This window comes from Narcine bancroftii, chromosome 2 (genome assembly GCF_036971445.1).
Source record: "Narcine bancroftii isolate sNarBan1 chromosome 2, sNarBan1.hap1, whole genome shotgun sequence".
Taxonomy (NCBI): Eukaryota; Metazoa; Chordata; class Chondrichthyes; order Torpediniformes; family Narcinidae; genus Narcine; species Narcine bancroftii.
Window position 1 is genome coordinate 11,740,039 of NC_091470.1, and position 27,294 is coordinate 11,767,332.

At 52.9% G+C, this 27,294-nt stretch overlaps 1 protein-coding gene across 3 annotated transcripts; it reads left to right on the forward strand.

Annotated features, from left to right (window-relative positions):
* Window positions 1-646: 646 nt before the first annotated feature.
* LOC138752248 (Intraflagellar transport protein 43 homolog) lies at window positions 647-27,026 on the forward strand. Of its 3 annotated transcripts, none has more exons than XM_069915220.1 (9): window positions 647-733; window positions 6,043-6,096; window positions 16,081-16,145; window positions 17,215-17,247; window positions 19,392-19,438; window positions 21,515-21,587; window positions 24,459-24,534; window positions 25,470-25,532; window positions 26,127-27,026. In XM_069915220.1, the coding sequence occupies exons 1-9, from the start codon at window positions 701-703 to the stop codon at window positions 26,247-26,249; spliced, it is 567 nt and encodes a 188-aa protein (XP_069771321.1). In that variant the 5' UTR covers window positions 647-700; the 3' UTR covers window positions 26,250-27,026. The 3 variants fall into 3 exon arrangements, with proteins under 3 accessions (XP_069771321.1, XP_069771322.1, XP_069771323.1); XM_069915221.1 differs by having other exon boundaries at window positions 19,395-19,438; XM_069915222.1 differs by lacking the exon at window positions 647-733 and having other exon boundaries at window positions 6,087-6,166.
* Window positions 27,027-27,294: the final 268 nt, after the last annotated feature.

Below are 27,294 nucleotides of genomic sequence, written 5' to 3' on the forward strand. Positions count from 1 at the left end.
GGGGGGATGAAGGAAGAGGGGGATTGAGGGGAGGGGGTGGGGAAGGGGTGAGAGGGAGGGAGTGTGTGAGGGGGAGGGTGGAGTGAGGGGGAATGAAGGAAGAGGGGGATTGAGGGGAGGGGGTGGAGAAGGGGTGAGAGGGAGGGAGTGTGTGAGGGGGAGGGTGGAGTGAGGGGGAATGAAGGAAGAGGGGGATTGAGGGGAGGGGGTGGGGAAGAGGGGGTGAGAGAGAGGGACAGTGTGAGGGAAAGGAGTGAGGGGGAATGAAGGAAGAGGGGGATTGAGGGGAGGGGGTGGGGAAGGGGTGAGAGGGAGGGAGTGTGTGAGGGGGAGGGTGGAGTGAGGGGGAATGAAGGAAGAGGGGGATTGAGGGGAGGGGGTGGGGAAGAGGGGGAGTGAGAGGGAGGGAGGGTTTGAGGGAGAGGGGAACAGGGGGAATGAAGGAAGAGGGGGATTGAGGGGAGGGAGTGAGGGGGGGGAGGGAGTGAGGGGGGGGAGGGGGGAGGGGGGAGAGGGGAGGGGGGTGAGGGGAGGGGGGTGAGGGGAGGGGGGAGGGGGGAGAGGGGAGGGGGGGTGAGGGGAGGGAGTGAGGGAGGGGAGGAATGTGAGGACGGAAGTGGGTGGATTCCCACCGGAAGTGGATATTGGGGACTCGGTTGCCGGGTGACGATCGCGCATGCGCTGATCGTTGGACCCCGCGATGGAGGATTCGCTGGACGCGGAGTTGCCGCGGGTGAGGAGTTGCCCCGGACCCAGGATCCGTGAATCCCAGGATTCACCCGGGAACGGGGCCTGGGAGGGGGCCGGGGCCCTGGGAGGGGGGGCCGGGGCCTGGGAGGGGGCCGGGGCCTGGGAGGGTGGCCGGGCCTGGGAGGGGGCCGGGGCCTGGGAGGGGGCCGGGGCCCTGGGAGGGGGCCGGGGCCGGGGTGCATGTGCGCCCATGCAGTCCCTGAGTCATATCACTCAACCTTGAAGGTCAACTCCCCTCCCTTTTGCCGGCACCCCCTCCCCTTTTTATCAGCACCCCTCCCCTTTTATCAGCACCCCTCCCCTTTTGCCAGCGCCCCACCCCCTTTTTGCCAGGCACCCCCTCTCCCTTTTGCCGGCACTCCCTCCCCTTTTGCCGGCACCCCTCCCCTTTTATCAGCACCCCTCCCCCTTTTATCAGCACCCCTCCCCTTTTTGCCAGCGCCCCCACCCCCTTTTGCCGGCACCCCCTCCCCTTTTGCCGGCAACTCCCTCCCTCTTTTGCCGGCACCCCTCCCCTTTTGCCGGCACCCCTCCCCTTTTGCCAGCACCCTCACCCCTACCATGCTCACTGCATTGCCATGCAAGTGTTCGCATCATGCATCAACTCAAGCTGCGTTGATGAAAATGTGTTCTGCCAATTCTCGGCCCATATTTCCAGTGATCACCATCGCTGCTGTTTTATTTGACCCCCTTCCTCACTATCCTCAACTCCCCCACTCTTTGTATCATCTGCAAACTAACTGGTTTGTCAACTGACAATGCACAAAAAAAAATCATCATTTGGACAGGTACATCGATAGAAAAGGTTTTGGTCTGAATGTAGACTAATGAGACTAGCTTGTTTGGCATGTGCAAGATGGGCCAAAGGCCTGTTTTTATGCAGTAAATCTCCATGACTAAGCAGGTCCATTTACACTTTCCATCCAAATGCCCCAAACAAAGAGACCCCAACAAAACCCGTGGAACAACACTAGTCACAGATCTCCAGTCAGATAAAATCCCCTCCTTATGTTCCATGACCATGCCAACTTTGAATCCATTCTTCAAGTCACCATGGATCTTCTATGAGGTGAGCCTGTCATGAGGAACCTTGTCAAACACGATGGACAGCATCCATTGCTATGCCCTCATCAACCACATTTGTCACTTCCTCAAAAACTCAATCAGGTTTGTCAGACGTGGCAATCTCTCATAACTCCGCTGACTGTCCCGAATAAAACTATTCATTTCCAAATGGAAGTAAATTGTATCCTTTAGATTCCCTACCATGGTTTGAGGATCACTTTATTTGTAATTTGGTGGATTGTTCCAATTGTCCTATATAAAGGAATTAAGTTTCTTCTCATCTCTTTTCTTAATGTCCAGCATCAGATTTTGTCCCCAGGTGAAAACATAGAAACAATACAGCACAGTATAGGACCTTCAACCCTCAAAGTTTGTGCTGACCTATATTTTCCTACCAAAGAAAGGACTAAATCCTTCCTACCTCATAACCCTTGATTTTCCTTTCATCCATGTGACCCACATCTGCCCCGTCAAACTTTGCAAGCATTCCGTAATTCTCATATTTTCTCCAGACTTGTCCTGTACTGAAAAGCATGGGACTAGTCTCATTACTCTCTACTGTACAATAGTCACCCCCACACCATGATCTATTTGTGAATCTTTCTTTCATTTCACTGATTTCAAGTTTCTGCTTCCTTGAAAAGGTAGCTTATGGGTGATGAGGGCACGCAACCCATTTTGTAGGGCCATCTTCCAAGACATGTGTACAGCAATTCATTCTTCCCCTGTACAATTAAAGCATGGAATAATCTTCACCCGACCATCCTCACAGACCCAGAAACAGTTACATTTAAGACATCTCTTCTTCAGAATCTCCTCCTTAAGCACCAGTTTAAATTCCAGAAGGAATATTTTGAAGGATCAAGAAACAAGAACATTGGGTGATGGGGTCCAGTGTTTGAATCACCCTGTGTAACTGGGCAATGGGTGATGGGGTCAGATGTGTGACTCTCACTGTGGAACTGGGCAGTGGGTGATGGGGTCAGATGGGTGACCCTCACTGTGGAACTGGGCAGTGGGTGATGGGGTCAGATGGGTGACCCTCACTGTGGAACTGGGCAGTGGGTGATGAGGGTCATCAGATGGGTGACCCTCACTGTGGAACTGGGCAGTGGGTGATGGGGGTCAGATGGGTGACCCTCACTGTGTATCAGGGCAGTGGATGATGGGGTCATATGGGTGACCCTCACTGTGCAACTGGGCAATGGGTGATGGGGTCAGATGGGTGACCCTCACTATGGAACTGGGCAGTGGGTGATGGGGTCATATGGATGACCTCACTGTGGAACTAGGCAGTGGGGAATGGGGGGGTCATATGGGTGACCCTCACTATGTATCAGGGCAGTGGGTGATGGGGTCAGATGGGTGACCCGCACTGTGTATCAGGGCAGTGGGTGATGGGGTCAGATGGGTGACCCTCACTGTGGAACTGGGCAGTGGGTGATGGGGTCGGATGGGTGACCCTCACTGTGGAACTGGGCAGTGGGTGATGGGGTCAGATGGGTGACCCTCACTGTGGAACTGGGCAGTGGGTGATGGGGTCAGATGGGTGACCCGCACTGTGTATCAGGGCAGTGGGTGATGGGTCAGATGGGTGACCCTCACTGTGCAACTGGGCAATGGGTGATGGGGTCAGATGGGTGACCCTCACTGTGGAACTGGGCAGTGGGTGATGGGGTCATATGGATGACCCTCACTGTGGAACTAGGCAGTGGGTGATGGGGTCATATGGGTGACCCTCACTATGTATCAGGCAGTGGGTGATGGGGTCAGATGGGTGACCCGCACTGTGTATCAGGGCAGTGGGTGATGGGGTCAGATGGGTGACCCTCACTGTGGAAACTGGGCAGTGGGTGATGGGGTCAGATGGGTGACCCTCACTGTGGAACTGGGCAGTGGGTGATGGGGTCAGATGGGTGACCCTCACTGTGGAACTGGGCAGTGGGTGATGGGGTCAGATGGGTGACCCGCACTGTGTATCAGGGCAGTGGGTGATGGGGTCAGATGGGTGACCTTCACTGTGGAACTAGGCAGTGGGTGATGGGGTCAGATGGGTGACCCTCACTGTGGAACTGGGCAGTGGGTGATGGGGTCAGATGGGTGACCCTCACTGTGTATCAGGTCAGTGGGTGATGGGGTCAGATGGGTGACCCTCACTGTGGAACTGGGCAGTGGGTGATGGGGTCAGATGGGTGACCCTCACTGTGGAACTGGGCAGTGGGTGATGAGGTCATATGGGTGACCTTCACTGTGTATCAGGTCAGTGGGTGATGGGGTCAGATGGGTGACCCTCACTGTGGAACTGGACAGTGGGTGATGGGGTCAGATGGGTGACCCTCACTGTGTATCAGTGCAGTGGGTGATGGGGTCAGATGGGTGACCTTCACTGTGTATCAGGTCAGTGGGTGATGGGGTCAGATGGGTGACCCTCACTATGTATCAGGGCAGTGGGTGATGGGGTCAGATGGGTGACCCGCACTGTGTATCAGGGCAGTGGGTGATGGGGTCAGATGGGTGACCCTCACTGTGGAATCTGGGCAGGTGGGTGATGGGGTCAGATGGGTGACTCTCACTGTGGAACTGGGCAGTGGGTGATGGGGTCAGATGGGTGACCCTCACTATGTATCAGGGCAGTGGGTGATGGGTCACATGGGTGACCCGCACTGTGTATCAGGGCAGTGGGTGATGGGTCAGATGGGTGACCTTCACTGTGGAACTGGGCAGTGGGTGATGGGGTCAGATGGGTGACCCTCCACTGTGGAACTGGGCAGTGGGTGATGGGGTCAGATGGGTGACCCGCACTGTGTATCAGGGAGTGGGTGATGGGGTCAGATGGGTGACCTTCACTGTGGAACTGGGCAGTGGGTGATGGGGTCAGATGGGTGACCCTCCTCACTGTGGAACTGGGCAGTGGGTGATGGGGTCAGATGGGTGACCCTCACTGTGTATCAGGTCAGTGGGTGATGGGGTCAGATGGGTGACCCTCACTGTGGAACTGGCAGTGGGTGATGGGGTCAGATGGTGACCCTCACTGTGGAACTGGGCAGTGGGTGATGGGGTCATATGGGTGACCTTCACTGTGTATCAGGTCAGTGGGTGATGGGGTCAGATGGGTGACCCTCACTGTGGAACTGGGCAGTGGGTGATGGGGTCAGATGGGTGACCCTCACTGTGGAACTGGGCAGTGGGTGATGGGGTCAGATGGGTGACCCTCACTATGGAACTGGACAGTGGGTGATGGGGTCAGATGGGTGACCCGCACTGTGTATCAGGGCAGTGGGTGATGGGGTCAGATGGGTGACCTTCACTGTGGAACTGGGCAGTGGGTGATGGGTTCAGATGGGTGACCCTCACTGTGGAACTGGGCAGTGGGTGATGGGGTCAGATGGGTGACCCTCACTGTGGAACTGGGCAGTGGGTGATGGGGTCAGATGGGTGACCCTCACTGTGTATCAGGGCAGTGGGTGATGGGGTCAGATGGGTGACCCTTACTGTGCATCAGGGCAGTGGGTGATGGGGTCAGATGGGTGACCCTCACTGTGGTACTGGGCAGTGGGTGATGGGGTCAGATGGGTGACCCTCACTGTGGAACTGGGCAGTGGGTGATGGGGTCAGATGGGTGACCCTCTGTGGAACTGGTCAGTGGGTGCAAAAATTCTCAGTGTGCCTCGAAATTCCCTGCCATGTCAGAGATCCAGGCTGGGGAGTGGGTTGGATCAAATTCCTTCATAGCCTGTGCATCTCTGGCAGCAAGGTATGCCTCCTTGCTGCAATTCTGATTCCTCCCTCCATTCTCACAGGGATCATTCTGTCCATCGACACATTTCATTTTCATGCATGAGGATCGCATCATTTCCTTCAATGAGACATCATTGGTTGCTGGTGGCTGTGGGTGGATGGGAAAGGAATGGGTCAGGCTGGTGGGGATAGTTGTGGGGTGAGGGAATAAGGAGGGTGGAAGTAGATGGGAAGGGGAGGGTACATTATGGGGATGGGTATAGGGTAGGAAATAGGTATTGTTGGGACATGGGGTGGGTATGGGGTTGGGATAGGGTTGGGGTAACGATGGGTGGGACAGGTTTTGGGGTGGGGATGGGTGGCCTGGGGATTTCTGGCAAGTTTGCACTCCTCCATATGTGAGACACGTGGAGGATGTGTTGTACCGGGGGAGCGGATGGGCGAAACAGCCCACATCGGTAGTGACCCTTTCCCTCTTTCCCTGTGTAGGTGGTGAAGACAGGCCGTCGAGCCCAGCATACTCAGGATGCTATAGGTGCTGAGGTAAATGTGCAGATACCTCCCCAACACTGCCATAGAAGATTCTGAGGGATGGCTCCTTTCCCACCTCAAGGTGCTGATTCTCCCCATGAACCTGGATCCTCCCCAACCCAGGGTGCTATTTCTCCCTGTCAATCTGGTTCCTCCCCAACCCAAGTTGCTGATTCTCCTTGTTAATTGGCCATGTGACTGATCCCTCCCTGTCCTGAAGGGACTGACCAGTTTGTGTATATTCGAATTGATCAGAGTCCTTGCAGCTTTTGCAGGCTGTCAAGAATGATGTTATGAATGCTCTGGTTTCCAACCTATATTGGGTAAAAATGGGTGCATGTTTTCTTTAAATAACCAAATAAGTGACGTTTTCTGAAGAGCTGGTCTCTGGTGAGCTGATCTGAGTCAACAACTCCAGAAGAATGTCAGATATGTTGCAGGGCCTGCTGCTGCCAAATTAGGCCAAGTGTCCCAGCAAAGACACAAGTCTCAAGTCCCTGACGACCCAACATCCTTCCATCAGGAGGCACCTCAGAATTGTCCTGTCAAAGGTGCCCATGCTTTACTGGAGGCATGTGTCATCCCAGTCAGAAGCTGAGGACAAAGATCTTGGTCTTTTGGACAAGTCAGAATTGACTGCAAATGTTCTGGAGTTTCTGGAGAGGGGAGTGGACGGAATGGATTCAGCTCACTAAACTCAGGGTTTGATTCGAGAGCACTTTACCCATGCATCTCTAGACTACTCTGGAACTTCACAGTAGTCAAATTGTCAGAGGGTCAGCAGAAAGTCACCAGGCCACTAGACATGAGGCAGTGTGGCTGTTGTGGACTTCAGAGGCTGGGGTAGTGGAGTCACTCATGGCAGGCACAGAGAGGCTATGTGTATGTACCCAAAACATTGAAGGTTGCAGGCAGTTAAGTGGGTTGTTCAAAGGTATGTTTCACCCCTGACTCGGTTTAAAATATTTGCCCAACAAATCTTCCCTTTACCTTATTCACATGTCCTCCAGTGTGTGATCCTTTTACCTTGAGGGTAAAATACTGACTGTACACCTCCATCAGGCCTCTCTAAGAGCCAGGCAACATTCTGGTAAACCTCTTCTGTGCCCTTTCCTCCATATCATCCCTGTAATGGGGTGACCAGAATATCTCAGTATTCCAAGTGCAGCCTAACCCCAGTTTTATATCACTGCAACATGACCTCCTTACTCTGATACTCAGTGCCCATCCAGTGAAGCCACACATTCCATGCACTGTCCTTTATCATTCATCTACCTGCAAGGAGCATTGGATGTGGACTCCACATCCCTCTGACATCAATACTTCAACAGTTCAAAGTTTAGGTTTATTGTTAGAGAACATACATGACATCACGTACAACCCTGAGATTCTTTTTTCTGTGGGCCAGGCGGAATTTCTACTAATTGATAATTGTTCTCCTGTCATGAACTGAACACATTCCCTTACAAATGTACTGGGGGTGTAGGTTAACTGGGCAGTATGGGCTCATGGGCCAAAATGACCTGTTGTGCTGTTCTATGTCTAAATTTAAAATTTTTAAAAATTAGACTTCTGTAGTGTCTACTCCAGTAGACTACTATATCAATTCACCAGACACGGTGGTTAGGAAGCAAAGACTTGCCTCCTCTTTTATATCCCTTCTGGCCTGGACTCCCAGCACCCGAAGGGTGCATGGCTTAAAATGAAGACGACGGGAGCCACACGCCATCTTGTGAGTACCTAACTCCCTACTGCACTGCAGTTTGGCCCGTGGAGCTGTTCAGCCTTTGGGCTAGCTGTGTGAGCAGCGATTAGGCCCACAGTGCTGCGCGGCCGTTCGGCCAGCTGCTCAGGCAGCAGTACAGCCCACTGTATTACACGGTTGCTTGGCCCGCTAGACCACTCCACTCCCCCCCAAAAACAATGGTCTTCCAAATCGGCTATGTGCACCTAGGTGGACACTCTCGCCTCCTGATTGAGGCAGTGAATAGGGGTAGTAGGGTCCACATGCTGGTTTGACAATTGAGAATGTCCCCCGATAAAGTGTGCATAACCCCATCCCTTTTGATCACGTGGAAAGGGCCATCATACAGCCATTGCAATAGTGTTCCTGGGGGGTTGTCTACACACGAAGACAAAGTCAGTGTCGAGGAGGGCTGTTTAGAGGGTCCATGCCAGTTGGTTGGAATCGATTTTCTTATTGCGACATGGTGTTGAAGCTGCTGAAGCTTCCAGATCGGAAGGGCAGGAGTCGGATGAGAAGTGAACGTCACCTGGAACTGAGAGAAGTGAACCGTAAACCATTTCTGCAGACCTCGCTGGCATGTCTTCCTTCAGGGCAATATGCACTTCCAGCTCAACCCATGGCAACTTGTCTACCCAGTTGGGCCCCGTGAGTCGGGCTTTGCGTGCAGTTTTGAGTTGCCGGTGGAAACGTTCCACTAGACCGTGAGTGGTACGCTGTGGTGTGGTGCAGTTATGTGCCACAAAAGTGCAGAAGAGCAGTCCATAATGCAGAGGTGAATTGCGCTCTGCGGTCCGAGGTGACGTGTGTGGGAACTCTGAATCTTGCGATCCAGTTGGTAATGCATGTCTCAGCATTGCTTGATGGCTTCTGGCCATCACGTGAACCGGTCTCTGACTATGAGGATGTGTTTCCTGTTCTGAGACACTGGGAGTAGTCTGACCATGCACATGGTCAAAATGTTGGGCTGCACTCCCGGGAAAGACTAGAGAGATGCCATGATGTGGTGCTGTAGTTTGGAAGATAGGCAGTGGGCACACATCTGGACCCACTGCACAACATCTTAAATCCATGCTGTACATATTTGGTTACTTAACCGTTCCTCGGATATCACCCATCACCCAGTTCCACAGTGAGGGTCACATATCTGACCCCATCACCCACTGCCCTGATACACACTTCGTCATAAAGGGGCTGTCTCCAAGACGTGGGGACTACTGGCCTGGGGTAGCCCATAGACAGGTCACAAAGCAGACTTGGCCTGCCCAGTTGTGGTGCCACATGTTTATGTCCAGGCTTGTGATGGCAGTTCTGTACGCCTGAACATACGCTTGTGTCCTCACCAAGTCAGAGATATCCACACCACCCTGGATATGATGGACTGCAGGTCTGGACAGCGCATCAGCGACCAGATTGTTTTTTCCTGAAACATGACTCACATCTGTAGTGAACACAGAAATGTACAAGTGGCGTTGCTGCCTGGCCAACCACGGGTCTGATATCTTGCTAATGGCAAAAGTGAGTGGCTTCTGGTTCATGAAATTGGTGAAATGGCTGTCCTCCAAAACAAATTGGAAGTGTTGTGTGGCCAGGTACAATGCCAACGGCTCTCGATCAAATGCGCTGTACTTCATTTCCGATGTTCATAGGTGGTAGCTAAAGAAAGCCAGGGGTTTCCAATGGCTGTTGACAAACTGTGCGAGAACCGGGCTCACTGCTGTATCAGGGGTGTCTGTGGTGAGTGTCAGGGTGGCGGTGGAATTAGGATGCGCGAGCATTGCTGCATTGGCCAGAACGGCTTTGGCAGCTGCGGACGCAAACATCGCCTCCGCGGTCCAAGTAACTTCCTTGCGCTTCATGGTGAAGAGTTGAAATAGTGGGCCAAGAATGTTGCCAACTGCTGGAATGAAACAATGATAGAAATTCACCATGCCCAAAAAGTTCTGGTCTCGGGAAAGCACGTATGGCATCCTCTTTGGTGGATAAGGGAAACATACCTTCTGCTGTGATCTTGTGCCCTAGGAAATCGATGGTCGTTCTGCCAAACTAGCATTTGGTAGGGTTGGTGGTGAGTCCAAATTCAGCTAGTTGCTGGATCAGGCAGCTTAAGTACCATAGGTGATCTTGTTCATCTTGACTGGCGATGGAATGTTTGAGTGGCATTTTTCAAACCAATTGGGATCCTGAGGAATTCAAAAAGTCCGAAAGGAGTAATAATTGCTGTTTTGGGAATGTCATCTGGATGGACTGGGATTTGATGATATCCCTTGAAAAGACACGGCATTTGTGCAGGTGGGCAGCAAAATCCTGTATGTGTGAAATAGGGTATCTGTTGGGTGTAGGAACATCATTGAGCCTGCTGTAGTCGCCGCAGGGTCTCCACCCAATGGTGTTCTTGGGCAGCATGTGCTCACGGGCTGATGGAATGTCGAATGATGCCCAATTCCTCTATGGCAGTAAATTCTGCTTTGGCTTGCTGTAGTTTATCTGCTGGGGGACGACAAGCCCTGGCGTAAATTGACAGACCCAAGGTGTCAGTGTAATGGGCCATGCCTTGGGCTGTTGTTGAGGAGTTGAATTTGAGGAAGAGCATGCCAGGAAATTTGTTGAGCAGGGCAGCATAGGTATCAGTGTGTACAGTGTGTACCCTGAGTAGGGAGACTCGTCGTTTGCTGCTTGTTAGAGGGTACGTTTGGAAAGTAGTGGCATTGACTTGCTTCCTTCACTTAACGTCAACTAGCAGGTCGTGGGCCTAGAGGAAATCTGCACCCAAGATGGGCTGTGTGACGGAAGCCAAAATCAAATCCTAATGGAATGACACCACCCCTATCTTAATCATGACACGTTGCATGCCAAATCTGGGGATGGAAGTCCCATTCGCAGCTTGAAGGGTGAGTCCCTGCCGCTTATGTGTCTTTTCAAAGTAGGTCGGTGGGAGTAAACTGAGTCCACAAGAAATTTGCACTCATGAAAGTCATCGTAAAGATAGAGGAGGCCAGTTCTCATGCTAGCTGCCGAGGCCATTACTAGCAGGTGGCTTTGTCATTTCCCGACAAATTTTCAGGCTTGCCTCTGCTGCCGTGGTAGCCACACGGGGGCATCATCTATGGGCATTTCTCCCCCACCGGTGGTGGTAAAAGCACCATTCTTGGTGCCTGTTGGTTCGTCCGTCCATTTTTGTTTGAACCACAGCTACGGACAGGGCGCAGGGCACAGGAGCTGTCTCTGCTGAGAACACAGGCTATATATGGGCAGACTCTTGGTGTGTGGTAGAGTCTTCAGCCTCCTGGGTTACATCATGGGGACGGCTAAAATCCATGTTTGCTTTTGGTATGAAGATGTGTCCTGGAAACTTTGCCAGGAATAAGGTCTCAAAAAGAAAGCAATTGAAATGACCATCTGCTTGTGCAAGGATTTCATTCATTAAATCGGAAGGATTCCTGCCACCTAGCCCTTCCATGTTCAAAAGCCACATGTCCCGTTCGTGCCTGGTTAATTCCAGGGTGTCCAGAAGAAAATGAGGAAACCTGGCGTTTTGGTTTGCTGCTGGGGATGACCAGTAAATTCACTTACTTTAGCTGCTGTCGTGGTGTCCAGTGTCCCGATGACGTGCCAAAACTTTGTGTCTTCAGCTGTTATTCCGCAAAGGTGGAACTGGGTCTCAGCCTGGCTGAGCCACACTCGAGGCTGGTAAGCCCAGAAAGGGGGGCAGGTGAACGCCTACTGTGTTAACTGCAGCTGTTGCAGTTGTACCATCCATATTGACTGGATTTAAGCTTTGGCTGAATCTTGCAGTCAGGGCCACTAATTGTAGTGACTATATTCCAGTTGAGCTACTATATGAATACACCAGACGCAGACGCAGAGGTTGGTCCGCAAAGACTCTTTATTCAAATTTGCCTCCTCTTTTTAAGTCACTTCTGGCCCAGACACCCAGGACCAGAAGTGACGTCATCCACATGCCTGTGATGCACCCGAAGGGTACACGGGTTAAAATGAAGATGATCGTGTAGGTGAGTACCTAACTCCCTTGTGCACTGTGATTTGGCCTGAGGCACTGTGTGGCTTTTTGGCCAGCTGCACAGGCGGAGGTTTGGCCCGTGGTGCTGCGTGGCCTTTCTGTCTGCTGTACAGGAGGCAGTTCGGCCCATGGCACTGCGTGGCTTTTTGGCCAGCTGCACAGGCAGTGGTTCGGCCCGCAGTGCTCTATTGTCGTTTGGCCAGCTGCACAGGTGGCGGCTTGGCGTGTGGCACTGTGCGGCCTTTCAGCCCGTGGCACTGCGTGGCCTTTCTGCCAGTTGTGCAGGCAGCAGTTCAGCCCACTGTGTTATGACGCTGCTTGGCCAGCTACATCTCATCGGCCCTTGTTTCTCATTATCTTGCTATCTTTGCAAGACTTGTTAGATTCAATGATGCCCTCATTTTTTCCCTTTCCTTACATTTAGAAGGGTGCTTTGCACTGGACTTCATGTTGCCCTTGAGGAAGGTTTTGCCTCCAGGAAGGTGACTTGCCTTCCCTTACCTTCTCACCTCACCACCTCTCCATCTGTCTGTCTGCCTTGATGCCCATGTCTGAAGTGGATTGATCAGGCATGCTTTTATTGAAAAGGGGAGGTTTTTTTTTGTGGCAATGTTTTTCTCTCTTCTTGTCCATTTCTTGCTCGTGCCAAGATGCAGTGATAAATTACTGATGTGGCTTTATTTTTTACAATGCAGTCATGGTGTCACACAGTTGTACAGGAGAGACTGGGGACATGTGGCCCTTTCTATGCCTGCTGACAGCTTTCCCAAACCACATAAATCCTATTTCCCAATGCAAGGTATGCATCCCTCTGTGCTTTTTTTTAAATTCCTGACAGTATTAATGTTATTGTCCTTCATCCCAACTCGTCCATTGCTCACCAAGCTACTCCTAAGCTACTTCCATTTGCCTGCATTTGACCCATAGGCCATGAAACCTTCCCCTTCCATGTACCTGCCCAAATGTCTAGGAGACATTGTAATATTCCCCATCTCAACCGCTTCCTCCAGCAGCTCATTACCTTTGATGGAAACACCCACCACTCTCTGTGGAAATAGTTCACCCTTAACTCTGCTTTAATTCTGTTGTACATATGGTCAGTGCTGGGATACAGTCCGTGTTAAATAGTCAGTGCTGGGACACAGTCTGTGTTACACACACAGTGTTGGGTAGGTCTGTGATGCACACACGGTCAGTGCTGGGACCTTCCATCATTTTACTTTCCATGGTATTTCTTTCTTCAGTTCTGAAAACTCTGTCCCCTTGACCTTGATTCTTCAGCCAATGGAAGTCGCTCTGACCAGTTCCTCTAATATTATAAGTGCTTCAGTCACATTAGTCTTAACATTCCACAGATTACAATGGTAGCCTGTAATCTTCTTGTAATTTTACCCTTGGAGGCCAAGGCCAAGTAATTGTGCTGCAAATATGCCATGGCCTGAGGTGTTGTTAGAACCCGTTGTGGGGTGCAGCACACAACCCACCCTCACCCTGGATGAGCATTGGTTGGGAAGGGAGCCAGGCCCAGCTCTTTGTCCAATGCATAGAGTGGGAGCTCAGGCAATCTATGTCCTCTCATCGCTGTCGGGAGCCAGGCGAATGTGTGGTTTATATTTGAATCAGATCTTGGCTAGTGACAGACGATCTCTGGGTAGACTGCTGTGTGTGTGCCAGAACACAGCCTCGCGGGAAGAGAATGTCCTTGGCCTCCCATTGGCCTTTCCCACACTCCATAGACTGGTCTTATTTTAGCCAATGTGATTCTCAGCATTCTTCAGTGATTTAGTTTTAGAACATAGAACACTAGAGCAAGTATAGGCCCTTCGGCTGTCGATATCTTTAAAAAAAATACTATATACACCTTTCCTCATAACCATCTATTTTTCTTTCATCCATGTGCCCAAATAAGAGTCTTTTAAATGCCACCAAAGTTCCAGCCTCTGCTACCAATTCATTCCAGGCACCCACAACTGTGTGTGAAAAAACTTACCCCTGTCGTCTCCCTAAACTTCCCTCTCTTCACTTTGAATAGATGTCCTCTGGTGTTTGCTGATCCTGCTCTAGGAAACAGGTGCTGGCCGTCCACCCTATCTATGCCTCTCAGAATCTTGTAAACCTCTAAGTCTCCTCTTGTCCTTCTCCAAAGAGAAAAGTACCAGCTCTGCTAACCTGGCCTCATAAGACTTATTTTCCAGTCCAGGCAACATCCTGGTAAATCTCCTCTGCTCCCTCTCCATAGCTTCCACATCCTTCCTGTAATGAGGTGACCAGAACTGAACACAATACTCTTAAGTCTGGTCTCACCAGAGAGTTGCAGAGTTGTAACAGGATCTCTCTACTCCTGAACTCAATCCCTCAACATCCCATTCACCTTCTTAACTATCCTTCAGGTATGCATGGATTTGGACCCCAAGATCCCTCTGTCATCCACTCATAAGTAACCGACCATGAACCCTGTACTGGTTTGTCCTTCCACAGTGCATCACCTCACACTTATCCGGATTGAAATCCATCTGCCATTTTTCTGCCCAACTCTGCATCCTGTTGTAACCTTCAACAACCTTCAGCTCCATCCACCACTCCTCCAACCTTCGTGTCATCCGCAAACTTACTGACCCATCCTTCCGCCTCTTCTTCCAAGTCATTTATAAAAATCACAAAGAGCAGGGGTCCCAGAACAGATCCTGCGGCCCCTCCGCTAATCACTGACCTCCAGGCAGAAAATTTTCTATCTACTACTACTCTCTGCTTTCTTCCTGCAAACCAATTTTTAATCCACACACCCAAGGTTCTACTGATCCCATGACTCATGACTTTCTGGATGGGGAACTTTGTCAAGTGCCTTGCTAAAATCCATGTTGACCACATCTACCACCCGACCCTCATCAATTTCATTTGTTACCTCCTCAAAAAACTTAATTAGGCTCAGGGGGGAGAAAATGGCACTGTATATGTGTGAAAAGGAAAAAGTGTGTACCATGGTTAATGTGATTTATGGTGTGAAAAATAAAAAAATTAAAAAACTTAATTAGGCTCATGCTGGAGTAGACTGGACCTCCAAATGCTCATAGATCCTGTCCTTAAGAACCCTCCTCATTGGAAGGAGTCACGTGATGGAATAGTGGCTGGTAGGAGAATATCAGCCCTCTCCAGAAAAGAAGGAAAAAAGCGAAGAAAAAGCAAAGCCCCAGACTCACAAATCACAACAAATAAAAAATAAAGGTGTGGAGAAAATGGCACCTAAGAAAGAAAAGCCAAAAACAAGGGAAGAAAAGAAGAAAGAAAGACACTGGGAGAGAAAGGAGAAGGCCTTACCTGTGCTAAAAAGCAGGGACACACCGTGGAAAGAGGAGCCCGCTCTCCAAGGTTAGTGGAGACCCCGCAGGTCACGACCCCACCGACCGCGGGACTGCAAAATTGGCTCACTGAGCCAAACAGAGGTGCGCAACTGCGCACGACAAGGAGAACACCAACGAGATTCTCACTGGGTGAAGGCTCCCACACACACTGACCCTCTCTGGGGGACATGTCCCAAATACACAGGAACCCTCACTGGGAGAAGGATCCCACGCACTAACCCTCACTGGGGAAGGTCCCACGCACTGACCCTCACTGGGGGATGGGTCCCACACACTGATCTTCACTGGGGGAAGGGTCCCATGCACTGACCCTCATTGGGGGAAGGGTCCCACACGTTGAACCTCACTGAGGGAACGGGATCATTCACAAATGGCTGAAAAAAATAATTAGATAAGATAAAGCTAGATAAAGAAAAAAAGAACAAAAACCTCCAGAACTGGACCATATCTGTAATGTATACTTGGATATTCATTCTCCTGAAGGCAGCACGTACATCATCCTCGGGTACGGACAGGATGGGAATATTTCTAAACATTTATATCTTTTTTCTAACAAAGCATGCATGCAAGAGTAAAAATGTGGATGTAATATTTCATACCTTGAGGCTCTCAAATATTTGAAGTTTATCATATGTGGCTCTTACATTAAGCAAGTTTGGCCCCTAAACTATAATGTTGGCTGCCTTCTTGGTTTCATCAGTCGCTGAGTACAGGAGCAACGTGTTGGTGAGACCACACGTGGAGTACAAGGCTGGTGCGGTGGGTGACTCCTGCTCTGGCATGTGTTTACAAGGCTACCCCCTTCCTGAGTACTCTCTCCTACCTCCACATGCTCAATGGCTTGACTAAACAAACTCTTGGTTCTGTTGCAGGGTCCTCTCAGCAAGCCAGCCCGCAGACAGGGAGTGTGGGCAGACGACACTCCTCGCTTGGCCAAGTAAGTGCCTGTTGCCCTGATGCTAGCTCTGCCCAGTTCAGCTGGACCAAGTTAGGTGCATGCCAGGAGCTGTGCAGGGCTTGTGGGGATGAGAGACATGAAACCACAAAGAGGAACTATAAAGGAGAGAAGGAACTGCTCCCCTCCCACCGTGGGGAACTCAGAGATAGCAGGGAGTTGAAGACAGCGTTCCCACCATCAGGAAGGTGCAGCCTGAAACAGATTTAACAGGAAACCGTCTCTCCCCCCCCTCGTCTCTTGCCCTCCCGTTTCTCGCCGTCCCCAGTCTCTTCACCTTTCCCCCTCTCTCTCCCTCTTCCCTTACCCCTTCTCTCTCACCAATTCCTTCCTTCTCCCCCCTGCCCCCTAAACAGTGAAATGAAGCTGATCAGCGAGATGATGTGTGGATAGACTATTAATCCTGCAGAAAGGGTTCTAAACCATCGGTTTTCAGCATTTGCACGTCACTGTGAATGCTCAGTAGGAATTTATTGGCCATCAATCTTTGCCCCTTGAGTGGGTGGGACTGAGCCACCTCTGGAGCTGGTGCAGTCCTAGTGAAGGTGGCCCTGCGGTGCTGTTGGAGAGGGAGTCCAGGATTAGACCCAAACTGTTGGAGAGAAGCAGTGAGGGGAGGAGAGAGGCGGTGAGGGGAGGGGAGAGACGGAGAGGAGAGGGGAGAGGCGGTGAGGGGAGGGGAGAGGCGGTGAGGGGAGGGAGAGGCGGTGAGGGGAGGGGAGAGGCGGTGAGGGGAGGGGAGAGGCGGAGAGGGGAGGGGAGAGGCGGAGAGGGGAGGGGAGAGGCGGTGAGGGGAGGGGAGAGGCGGTGAGGGGAGGGGAGAGGCGGAGAAGGGGAGAGGCGGGGAGGGGAGAGGGGAGAGGAAAGGCGGGGCGGGGAGAGGTGGTGAGGGGGGAAGAGGCAGCGAGGGGCACAGAGAGGGAGTCCTGCATTGTCATGTCACAGGATGGGAGATGGTGAGGCTGGATCGATATGGTCCTGTCACAACATGCCAGGGAGGGACACCTCAGTACTGGTGTCAGTGTGATCCCTGTTCCCTTCCCTTCTCCAGGTCTGGTCGAAAAGTGAGTGAGGAACTCGAGGAGTAAGTATATCAGTCAGTGTCTACAGTCACCTACCCAGCCCTCACCCCTCCCACCTCCTTGATCCTTCCATCCCTCACTCCCACCCATCCCTCCACCCCTACTCCATCCTCCCCTCCCCTCACCCACCTCATTCGTCACTACTCACACTCCACTTCCTTTCACCTTACCCCCTCTCCCACCCATCCCTCACTCTCCCACCCCCTCCCCCACCCGTTCCCACCCTCCACTTCCTCTCACCCCACCCATCCCTAACTCCCCCACCCATCCCTAACTCCCCACCCATCCCTAACTCCCCCACCCATCCCTAACTCCCCCACCCATCCCTAACTCCCCCACCCATCCCTTACTCCCTCTCCCTCCACTCCCCCTCCCTATTTAAATTCACTATCTATACCTCTCATAATCTTCCCTCATTTTTCTACACTCCAGGGAATAAACTTCTAACCTGTTTAACCTTTCTCTGTAACTCAGTTCCTGCAGTCCAGGCAACATCCTAGTAAATCTTCTCTGCACTCTTTCTATCTTATTCATATGTATCCTGTAGTTAGGTGACCAAAACTGCATACAATCCTCCAAATTTGGCCGATTGAGTCTAATACAACATCACCATAACATTCCAACTCCTGGACTCAATACCTTGATTTATGAAGGCCAATATGTCAAAAGTTCTCTTTACAACCCTGTCCACCTGTGACGCCACTTTCAGGGAATTCTGTATCTGTATTCCTGGATCCCTCTGTTCTACCCCACTCCTCAGTGCCCGAAGTTTACTGTGTACGTCCTTTCTTGTTTGTCCTTCCAAAATGCAACACCTCACACACGTCTGCATTAAATTCCATCTGCATTTTTCACACCATTTTTCCAGCTGGTCCAGATCTCTCTGAAAACCTTTCTCACTGTCCACCACACGTCCAAGCTAAGTGTCATCGGCAAACTTACAGATCCAATTGACCACATTATCATCCAGATCATTGATATAGATGACAAACAACAATGGTCCCAGCACCGATCTCTGAGGCACACCATTAGTCACAGGCCTCCAGCCTGAGAAGCAACCATCCACCACTAATCTATGGCTTCTCCCGTCCAGTCATTGTCGAATCCAGTTCATTACTTTACCATGAATACCTAGTGTCTGAACCTTGCTGACTAACCTCCCATGAGGGGCCTTGTTGAAGGCCTTACTAAAGTCCATGTAGACAGCATCCACAGGCTTTTCTTCATCAACTTTCCTGGTAACCTCCTTGAAAAACTCTACAAGATTGGTTAAACACGACCTACCATGTACAAAGCCATGATGACTCCCTAATCCAGTGGCCACTGTGCCAGACGTCCCTGCTCCTCAACACAACCCCATCCAGGGAAGGCCATACGTTGCTGCTCTTGTGCACAGGCCCATGCAATGTAGGCCAGTGTGTCAGATGTCCCTGCTTCTGTACACAGTCCCAACCAGTGACCAGTATGTCAGAAGACATGAGCCAGGGATCAGTGTACCTGTATGTTCACTGGGCAGGACCTGCTCTTCTTTAACTTCTCAAAGTGCCACTTTCCATGGGTCTGAGTTCATTTCCATCTGCTGCACTGAGGCCTGTTTCCCCAGTTGTTTCCTATCCTGATGTAGTCTCAGATAACCTTCCCTGTCTCCTCCGCCACTCATCCTGGTGCCAGGAACTGCGACGTGTGTGGTGTGTGAGTGAACTGAGCTGACGGCGGTGAAAATGAAGGTGATGTTGGCTCTGTGTGTGTGTGTTTTGGGCTGTATACTCATGGAAGGGTTAGTTAGTGCTCAGGTGAGTGTCTGCTCCAACCTAGAGGGGTTAACTACGGGCTGTAACTGCACTGGGTTGGAGAGGTGGCCATTGTCCAGGTCTATGCTGGGCTGGAGGGGTGGTTATTGTCTGGGTCTGCACTGGGCTGGAGGGGTGGTCATTGTCCAGGTCTGCACTGGAGGGGTGGTCATCATCCAGGTCTGCCTTGGGAGGGGTAGACATCGGCTGAGTCTGCACTGGGCTGGAAAGGTGGCCATTGTCCTGGGCTGGAGGGGTGGTCATCATCCAGGTCTGCAGTGGGAGGGGTGATCATTGGGTCTGCACTGGGAGGACTCTGCTCCTGGAGAACTCTAATCAGACTCTCTCCTTGTTAGCAGCCGGCTCAGACCCCGTAGCCCGGAGGGCTCGGATGAAGATGGAGGTGAGCTGACAGATTTGCCGGAACTCTCAGCTGGTACCATGGGTCTGCCTTCCCTCATTAAACATTGCAGATGAATATGAGCAGCCATTGTGCCCATCCCAGATATAACTGTTCAACTTGCTCTGCAAATCAACAGGGCAAAATGAGTTGCAAGACCAGAATGTATCGTTCACTTGTCTGTAACACATGAGGATCGAGAGGACATCGTTCCCATTTCCACTTGCTGCATAATTACTGTTAAAAATCTGCTGGACATCAATCACTTGGTTGCGAAATGGAGTTTTCTTTTTAAGTTTATTAGCTGCTGGTCTTGTCCTCTCATTCCACTGATCGGTATAACACTGGCATCGGGATTGCTGGTGAGATTGTTGCCACAATCAAGCAAGAAATCAAAAAGAGCTTTTCATAAAGTGGTTAGGAATGAGATTTGAATTTGCTATGTAATGCAGATTGGCTGGTGTTGAATGCAAGCCATCTGTCTTCCAGTGAATTGTGACACTTCTTTCAAGTGTGGGCAAGAAGTGCTAAAAGTCCAGTGATGAAAGAGATTTGATGAGATCAGGTGTTTGATGCAGGTTGGAATGCAGCTCAAATGTTTAGGCTTCCTTCTGCTCATGAAGTTACAGTGATCAGAAAATGCTGGTGATCCAGCAACTCAGAAAGATCATCACCCTTTCCCAAACCATCCCTGGTCTGTATGACGAGGGGTGCGGAGGGAACTTCACTCTGTGTCCGATCCCTGGAGTGTGTGATGGGATGGTGTGGAGGGAGCCTCACTCTGTCTGATCCCTGGAGTGTGTGATGGGTGGTGCGGAGGGAGCCTCACTCTGTCTGATCCCTGGAGTGTGTGATGGGATGGTGTGGAGGGAGCCTCACTCTGTCTGATCCCTGGAGTGTGTGATGGGTGGTGCGGAGGGAGCCTCACTCTGTCTGATCCCTGGAGTGTGTGATGGGATGGTGTGGAGGGAGCCTCACTCTGTCTGATCCCTGGAGTGTGTGATGGGTGGTGCGGAGGGAGCCTCACTCTGTCTGATCCCTGGAGTGTGTGATGGGTGGTGCGGAGGGAGCCTCACTCTGTCTGATCCCTGGAGTGTGTGATGGGTGGTGCGGAGGGAGCTTCACTGTGTTTGACATGTGGATTTTCTATTTCCAGAATGCATTTCCCATTGGTGTGTGTCTGGAGAGTGCGTGTCAGGCCTTGCATTTCCCCTGTGATGCCTGTCAACAGATCTCTCTCCGCATATTACCTGCTATCGGAGGCTGTGGGACCAGCTGGGACCAGCATCCACTTCCTAGTTCCAGTACTACAGGGAGGGCCAGGGGATGGCAAATTATCCCCTGCTGGAGGAGAGTGCCCAGTCAGGCCAGGAATGGGCAACTGTCTGCCGATATCCCACCACAGTTAATACCTTCTCAGTACCACGTTCCTTTAGGGATGGAACTCAAATGTCTGTAGGTACTGTGATTGTAGTAAATACTGGGGCAATTCAGCCAATCTCAGTGACCAGAGGAGGTAAAGAAATATTACCGAAGTTTTGGGCCTGAGCCCTTCCTCAAGGTAACTTCAAGGACAAAATGTCAGTAGTAGATCTTTACCTCCTATGGACGGTGTGAGATCAGCTGAGTTCCTCCAGAATCTCTGTACTTGTGTTTACTCTTTCCTTTGAGTCCAGAAATCTTTCACCCTCTGCCGCAGAACTCCACACTGGAGAAAGGTTTCCTCCTTGCTGCTGAATGTCTTGCCCTCCCCTTCACGTGCGAGTCGTGCTTCAAGAACTTGAGTGAGGATGGAGTTACGTTTCTGTCTGATCTCTCGGAAGGTAGAAGCTGCAGAGAAGGCTGAGGAAAGATTTTTTGGAAGGGTTTGAAATCAGCAAGATGAAGATGCAGAGGGGTGCAGACATCAATTGAAGGTGGGATGTGAAGGAGTCAATGGAGGACATCGATAGGACTTGGCAGAAAAGGTTACAGGGCAGAATGGCAGAGAGGGCAGCCTCTTTCCCACCCTCCAGAATCAGAACCCCTCCGCCCCTCTCCCATTGTACTAACTGGGTCTGCTATCTCGCCCTGCTCCAGATATCCCTGTCATCCCAGACCTGGAGGAGGTGCAGGAGGAGGACCTGGTCATGCAGGTAGCTGCCCCACCCAGGTAGGGAGAACTTCACCCTTCGTGTACACTCCCACCTCCAGGTCACTGTCCCTCCTCACAATCCACCCACAACCCTGCCCACTCCCATCCACACCCCTGCCCCTCACTCTACCCACACCCCTGCCCACTCCCTCTGCCTGAACCCAGCCACACCTCTGCCCAATCCCACCCACACCCCTGCCCCTCACTCTGCCCACACCCCTGCCCCTCACTCTGCCCGATCCCATCCACTCCCCTGCCCCTCAATCTGCCCACTCCCACCTCAGGACCCTGCCCTTCCCTTCGCACAATGCCAACCCTCACCCCTGCCTCCTTTCTGCATGATGCCCACCCAGCCCTGTTGCGGTACCAATGCCTTTCAAAGCCATTGATGCCAGTGTAATACCTGTACTAGTGACCCTGTGTTCAATGCCCGTGTTGTACTGGTCCCAGTGACCCAGTATTTACTGACAGTGTTATACCAGTACCAGTGACCCAATGTCCACTGCCTGTGTTATACCTTCACACAGTTTGTCAACTTGCCCTGGATCTCATGGGCCCTGACCTTTTGGATCACTCTCCCACATGGGTCCTCATTGAAGTCCATGTGAATACCCCCACTGCACTGGCCTGATTCCTGCACCATGTTACCTACTCCATGATTTCACTCAGGTTGGTCTGACAGTTCTGCACAGAGCAAAGATTTGTTTGCTATCGCTGACTTTCCCAGTGGTCATTCACCACCTTGCTCAGAATTCCTTCTGATCACCTCTCCACCCCTCAGTGCTTGACACTCAGGTGTGGCATTCCAGCCTTTCTCTGCCTCCTTTGCAGTTTTTCTGCCCCCCACCCTCTGATTCCCGGTCAGCTACGGGGGTACAGGTGGTCTGCTCATCTGTGAGGTGCAGAGGTCATTCAGTGCCCCGATTGAGCCCGGCGCCGCTGACAGTCTTACCCACTGGTCATTACTTCCCCTGTCCAGTCCCAGTGCAGGTTGTTCGCACCGTTCCCAGGCCTTCTGGGATTGGGTGAGATTCCCGTTGATTCATTTGTGGATTCAGGGACATTTTCAGGGAAATGAGGAGGAACTGTTTCCATCTTCACTAACACCAGGTTTTCAGGACAGGGTGGAACTGAGGAGGGCAGAACGACAAGGAAGGAGCAGGCGACCAGTACCCGATCCCACGGGCCCGACAGGCCTCAGGGCACAACCCGATCCCACGGGCCCGACAGGCCGCAGGGCACAACCCGATTCCACGGGCCCGACAGGCCGCAGGGCACAAACCGATCCCACGGGACCGACAGGCCGCAGGGCACAACCCGATCCCACAGGCCTGACAGGCCGCAGGGCACAAACCGATCCTACGGGCCCGACAGGCCGCAGTGCACAAACCGATCCCACGGGCCTGACAGGCCGCAGGGCACAACCCGATTCCACGGGCCCGACAGGCCTCAGGGCACAAACCAATCCCACGGGCCCTACAAGCCGGCAGGGCATAACCCAATCCCACAGACCGGCAGGGCGCAACCCGATCCCACACCTGACAGGCCGCAGGGCACAACCCTTTTCCCACACCTGACAGGCCGCAGGGCACAACCCTTTTCCCACACCTGACAGGCTGCAGGACACAACCCAATCTGACAGGCCGCAGGGCACAAACTGATCCTACGGGCCCGACAGGCCGCAGTGCACAAACCGATCCCACGGGCCTGACAGGCCGCAGGGCACAACCCGATTCCACGGGCCTGACAAGCCGGCAGGGCATAACCCAATCCCACAGACCGGCAGGGCGCAACCCGATCCCACACCTGACAGGCCGCAGGGCACAACCCTTTTCCCACACCTGACAGGCCGCAGGGCACAACCCTTTTCCCACACCTGACAGGCTGCAGGACACAACCCAATCTGACAGGCCGCAGGGCACAATCTGATCCCACACCTAACTGGCCAGCAGGGCACAACCCGATCCCACACCTGACAGGCCGCAGGGCACAACCTGATCCCACAGGCCTGACAGATGGCAGGGCACAACCTGATCCCACACCTGACAGGTGGCAGGGCCTTCAACTTCTGTTAAATCCCACGGGGTTGGTGAACGGGCATCTCACCAACATCCAATTACAATTCATGTAAATCAGTAAAAAACCCTCAAACCAGACCACAATTCCAACCCTGAGCAACCATCACGTTCTCGCACCAGTGGAACGTGAGATGGCTTGGCAGAGGGTCCTGGGCTCAGACTTTGGCTGGACCCAATGAAGGCCTTTCACGCCGTTGAGTATGTGTGCGTTATCTGGGCAATTTACCCAGTAACTTACCCAGTAATCACAGCATGAATTTACCTGGTAAATCGCCAACCGTGGATTTTAAGCTCCAGTGGTGACAATGTGAGAGCAGATTGTGCCTTCATACCACCAGAAGCGGATTGGCGGGTAAACTCGGCCGGACTCCAAGAGCTCCCCACTCACCCCCTCCATGTTCCCCGAGCCTGGTTGAATTTGACCCCCCTCCCCCCCTCCGGCGCAGCCTACCTGGGAACTTTACCCAGTTCCTGGAAGGGTGGGCAAGAATCGGCAATGTGATTTTACATGAGAAGGCCTCCCCACAGAAATCATGGTTAATTGTTGCGTGGTGGAGACTGGCCTGCAGGGTGAGGGTGGAAGGAGGGAGGGGGAGACTGGTCTTAAGGGGAGAGACAGGGTGACGTTGGGAAGGGACAAGGTCGGGATGTTGGGTTGGGAGGAGGTAGGTGTGGTTGGGGTCCTGATGATGATCAACCTGGAAAGTTTTCCTCACCGCTCAGTCACGGTTTGATGTAGGATCGGACGAAAATGGGTAACGGGTAAACCTGCCATGTATGTGCAGGGCGATGACACTGCCTCTTCTCCCAGCATTCAGGTGAACCGGGTGATGACATACCGTGACCTGGATAACGATTTAATGAAGTACGGAGCTTTCCACACGCTGGTGAGTAACCCGGGAGTGTCGTTCTACTACACACCGGGTGTGACCATTCCCCACACCAGGTGTGACCATTCCCCACTCCACGAGTGACTGTTCCCCACACACCAGGAGTGACCGTTCCCCACACCCCAGGAGTGACCGTTCCTCACACCCCGGGAGTGACCGTTCCTCACACCCCGGGAGTGACCGTTCCTCACACCCCGGGAGTGACCGTTCCTCACACCCCGGGAGTGACCGTTCCTCGCACCGGGAGTGACCGTTCCTCGCACCGGGAGTGACCGTTCCTCGCACCGGGAGTGACCGTTCCTCGCACCGGGAGTGACCGTTCCTCGCACCGGGAGTGACCGTTCCTCGCACCGGGAGTGACCGTTCCTCGCACCGGGAGTGACCGTTCCTCGCACCGGGAGTGACCGTTCCTCGCACCGGGAGTGACCGTTCCTCGCACCGGGAGTGACCGTTCCTCGCACCGGGAGTGACCGTTCCTCGCACCGGGAGTGACCGTTCCTCGCACCGGGAGTGACCGTTCCTCGCACCGGGAGTGACCGTTCCTCGCACCGGGAGTGACCGTTCCTCGCACCGGGAGTGACCGTTCCTCGCACCGGGAGTGACCGTTCCTCGCACCGGGAGTGACCGTTCCTCGCACCGGGAGTGACCGTTCCTCGCACCGGGAGTGACCGTTCCTCGCACCGGGAGTGACCGTTCCTCGCACCGGGAGTGACCGTTCCTCGCACCGGGAGTGACCGTTCCTCGCACCGGGAGTGACCGTTCCACCCACACATGTTGGCCTGCCTGTGGATGCCCAGTCCCTCACTTTGGGATGACACCTTCCCACGTTGATTCCTGATCTGCTTCCTGCCTGTCCAGGCCTTTATCCCCTGTGCCACCACACTGCTGTTGGAAACGGGCATGAGTTGAGGAGCTGTGCTGTGTTTTAACAGGATGGCAACGTTGACCTGAAGCTGCTGAGCCGGGTGTTATCATCAGAACAGGATGTCCAAGAGGTGGGGGTCCAAGCACATCACTATGGGGGAAGGGGCAGTGTGGGACAGGTGTGAGTGCAGGAGAAAAGGGGGATGTGGGAGTGCGGGGAGGGGGGGAGTGAGAGGGGATTGGGGTGGTCGGGGTGGGGTTCAGGGAGTGTGGGTTGATGGTGGGAATGTTGGGGGGAGTGGGGATTGTCAGGGTGGGGGAGGGGAGGTCATCGGGCTGGGGTGGGAGTGGGGGGGTAAGGGTTGGGTTGTCAGGGTGGGGTGGAGTTGTGGGGGGGGGGGTCGTCAAGTTGGGGTGGGATGGGGTCTGCCCGTCAGGCTCCACAGACCGGTTGGGGTCCCGGTGAGGGGAGAAGTCCTGGTGGGAGGTCCCAGAGAGGGATTGGGGGAGGGGTCCCAGTGAGGTGAGGTGAGGGGAAGGTAGGGGTCCCAATGAGGGGAGTTGGGTCAAGAGGGGAGGGGAGGAGTGGGGTCCAAGTGAGGTGAGGGGAAGAGAGGGGTCCTGGTGAGGAGGGGGGAGTTGGGGTCCCTGGGAGGTTCCAGCATCACACAGTGCATTGGGATCCTGTCTCTGTCAACTCACTGCTGTGTGGTGTCTGTGACTAGGAGGACGAATGCTGGAGCTGGGACCAACTCTTCACTGAAGTCTCCTCAGAACTGGTGAGCGAGGGTGAAGAGCGCAGTGGGCAGGACGAGGAGGAACCCAGGCTGGTGTCTGCGCACAACTGACCAGCAACCTCTACCCCCCCATCCCCCCACCCCCAACTGGCAAGCTCTTGCTGTTCCCCTGGGGGAAACACTCTGATCTGTACAATAGGACATGCTTTTCCACCGGCCGCTGTCTGTTCTATGGCGATGAGTGAGGAGCTGTCTGGCCGCATCTCCTGCACTCCCCCATCTGCCCCAGTGTCAGGTTCACATCAAGAGCAAGCGAGAGGAGGGTTGGGGGTGGTGGCATTCACTTATCCCCCTCTCCAAGATTCTTTTTTTAAATTTTTGTAATGTAATAACACAGAAAACGTAATATTACACGAAATTTGCTTTAGTCTACCATAAGGCAGACAGATTCGCCGTCAGCAGAAATTTCCAATACGCCTTACACTCAGAGAGAGAGAGAGAGAAGCAAAAGAGTGTCCCCCCAGAGTCACTGAGTGTCCCTCCAGCGTTCCCACTTCCCCACAGAGTCCAGTCCAAACCATCTGGAACCCGAGCTCCAGATCCAATCGTTTGATATGTCAGCAACCCTTCAGCACCCTGTCGCATCCTGGTTCCGATACCTGGTGCCTCTTCATCCAGACTACAGGAGCCCACAGCCTGGTGTGAGTCCTTTGACTTCCTGTCACCAGCAGCCCCAGGCTGTGTGTTCTTCAGCCGCAGAACCCCTCACTGGTACGCTGCTGTGATCACCGTCTCATGGGTTGTCTCCTCTGCTTCTCCTTCTCACACAAGGGATGGTCTCCCCATTTTCTGGTGCTCTGTTTTCCCGGTAGTCTGCCGCTGATCATAGGTGCGGTAGTCTGCCGCTGATCATAGGTGCTGTCATTTTCGGCGCAGACCCCCCACCACCCCCGTTATGGGATTTTAAAATAAACCACTGCCAGCTCCATTAAGAAGCCAATTAAACCTGTACAGAGCCGACAGCCGTCAGTCTGAGCGGTTGGACCCCATGGTGGAGTACTGTCTCTCCACTCCCCTCTCTCCTTGGGTCTGCATCAGTGTCAGCATTTACTGCTACAGCATCGTACCCTCCCTCCCACCCTCCCTCCCTCCCTCC

Excerpts from the sequence above, each read along its gene's own strand:
- LOC138752248 (XM_069915220.1), top strand. The coding sequence starts at position 701 with ATGGAGGATTCGCTGGACGCGGAGTTGCCGCGG. Across the intron at positions 16,146-17,214 it reads GACACTCCTCGCTTGGCCAA|GTCTGGTCGAAAAGTGAGTG; the intron begins GTAAGTGCCTGT and ends TCCCTTCTCCAG. Across the intron at positions 25,533-26,126 it reads CAGAACAGGATGTCCAAGAG|GAGGACGAATGCTGGAGCTG; the intron begins GTGGGGGTCCAA and ends GTCTGTGACTAG.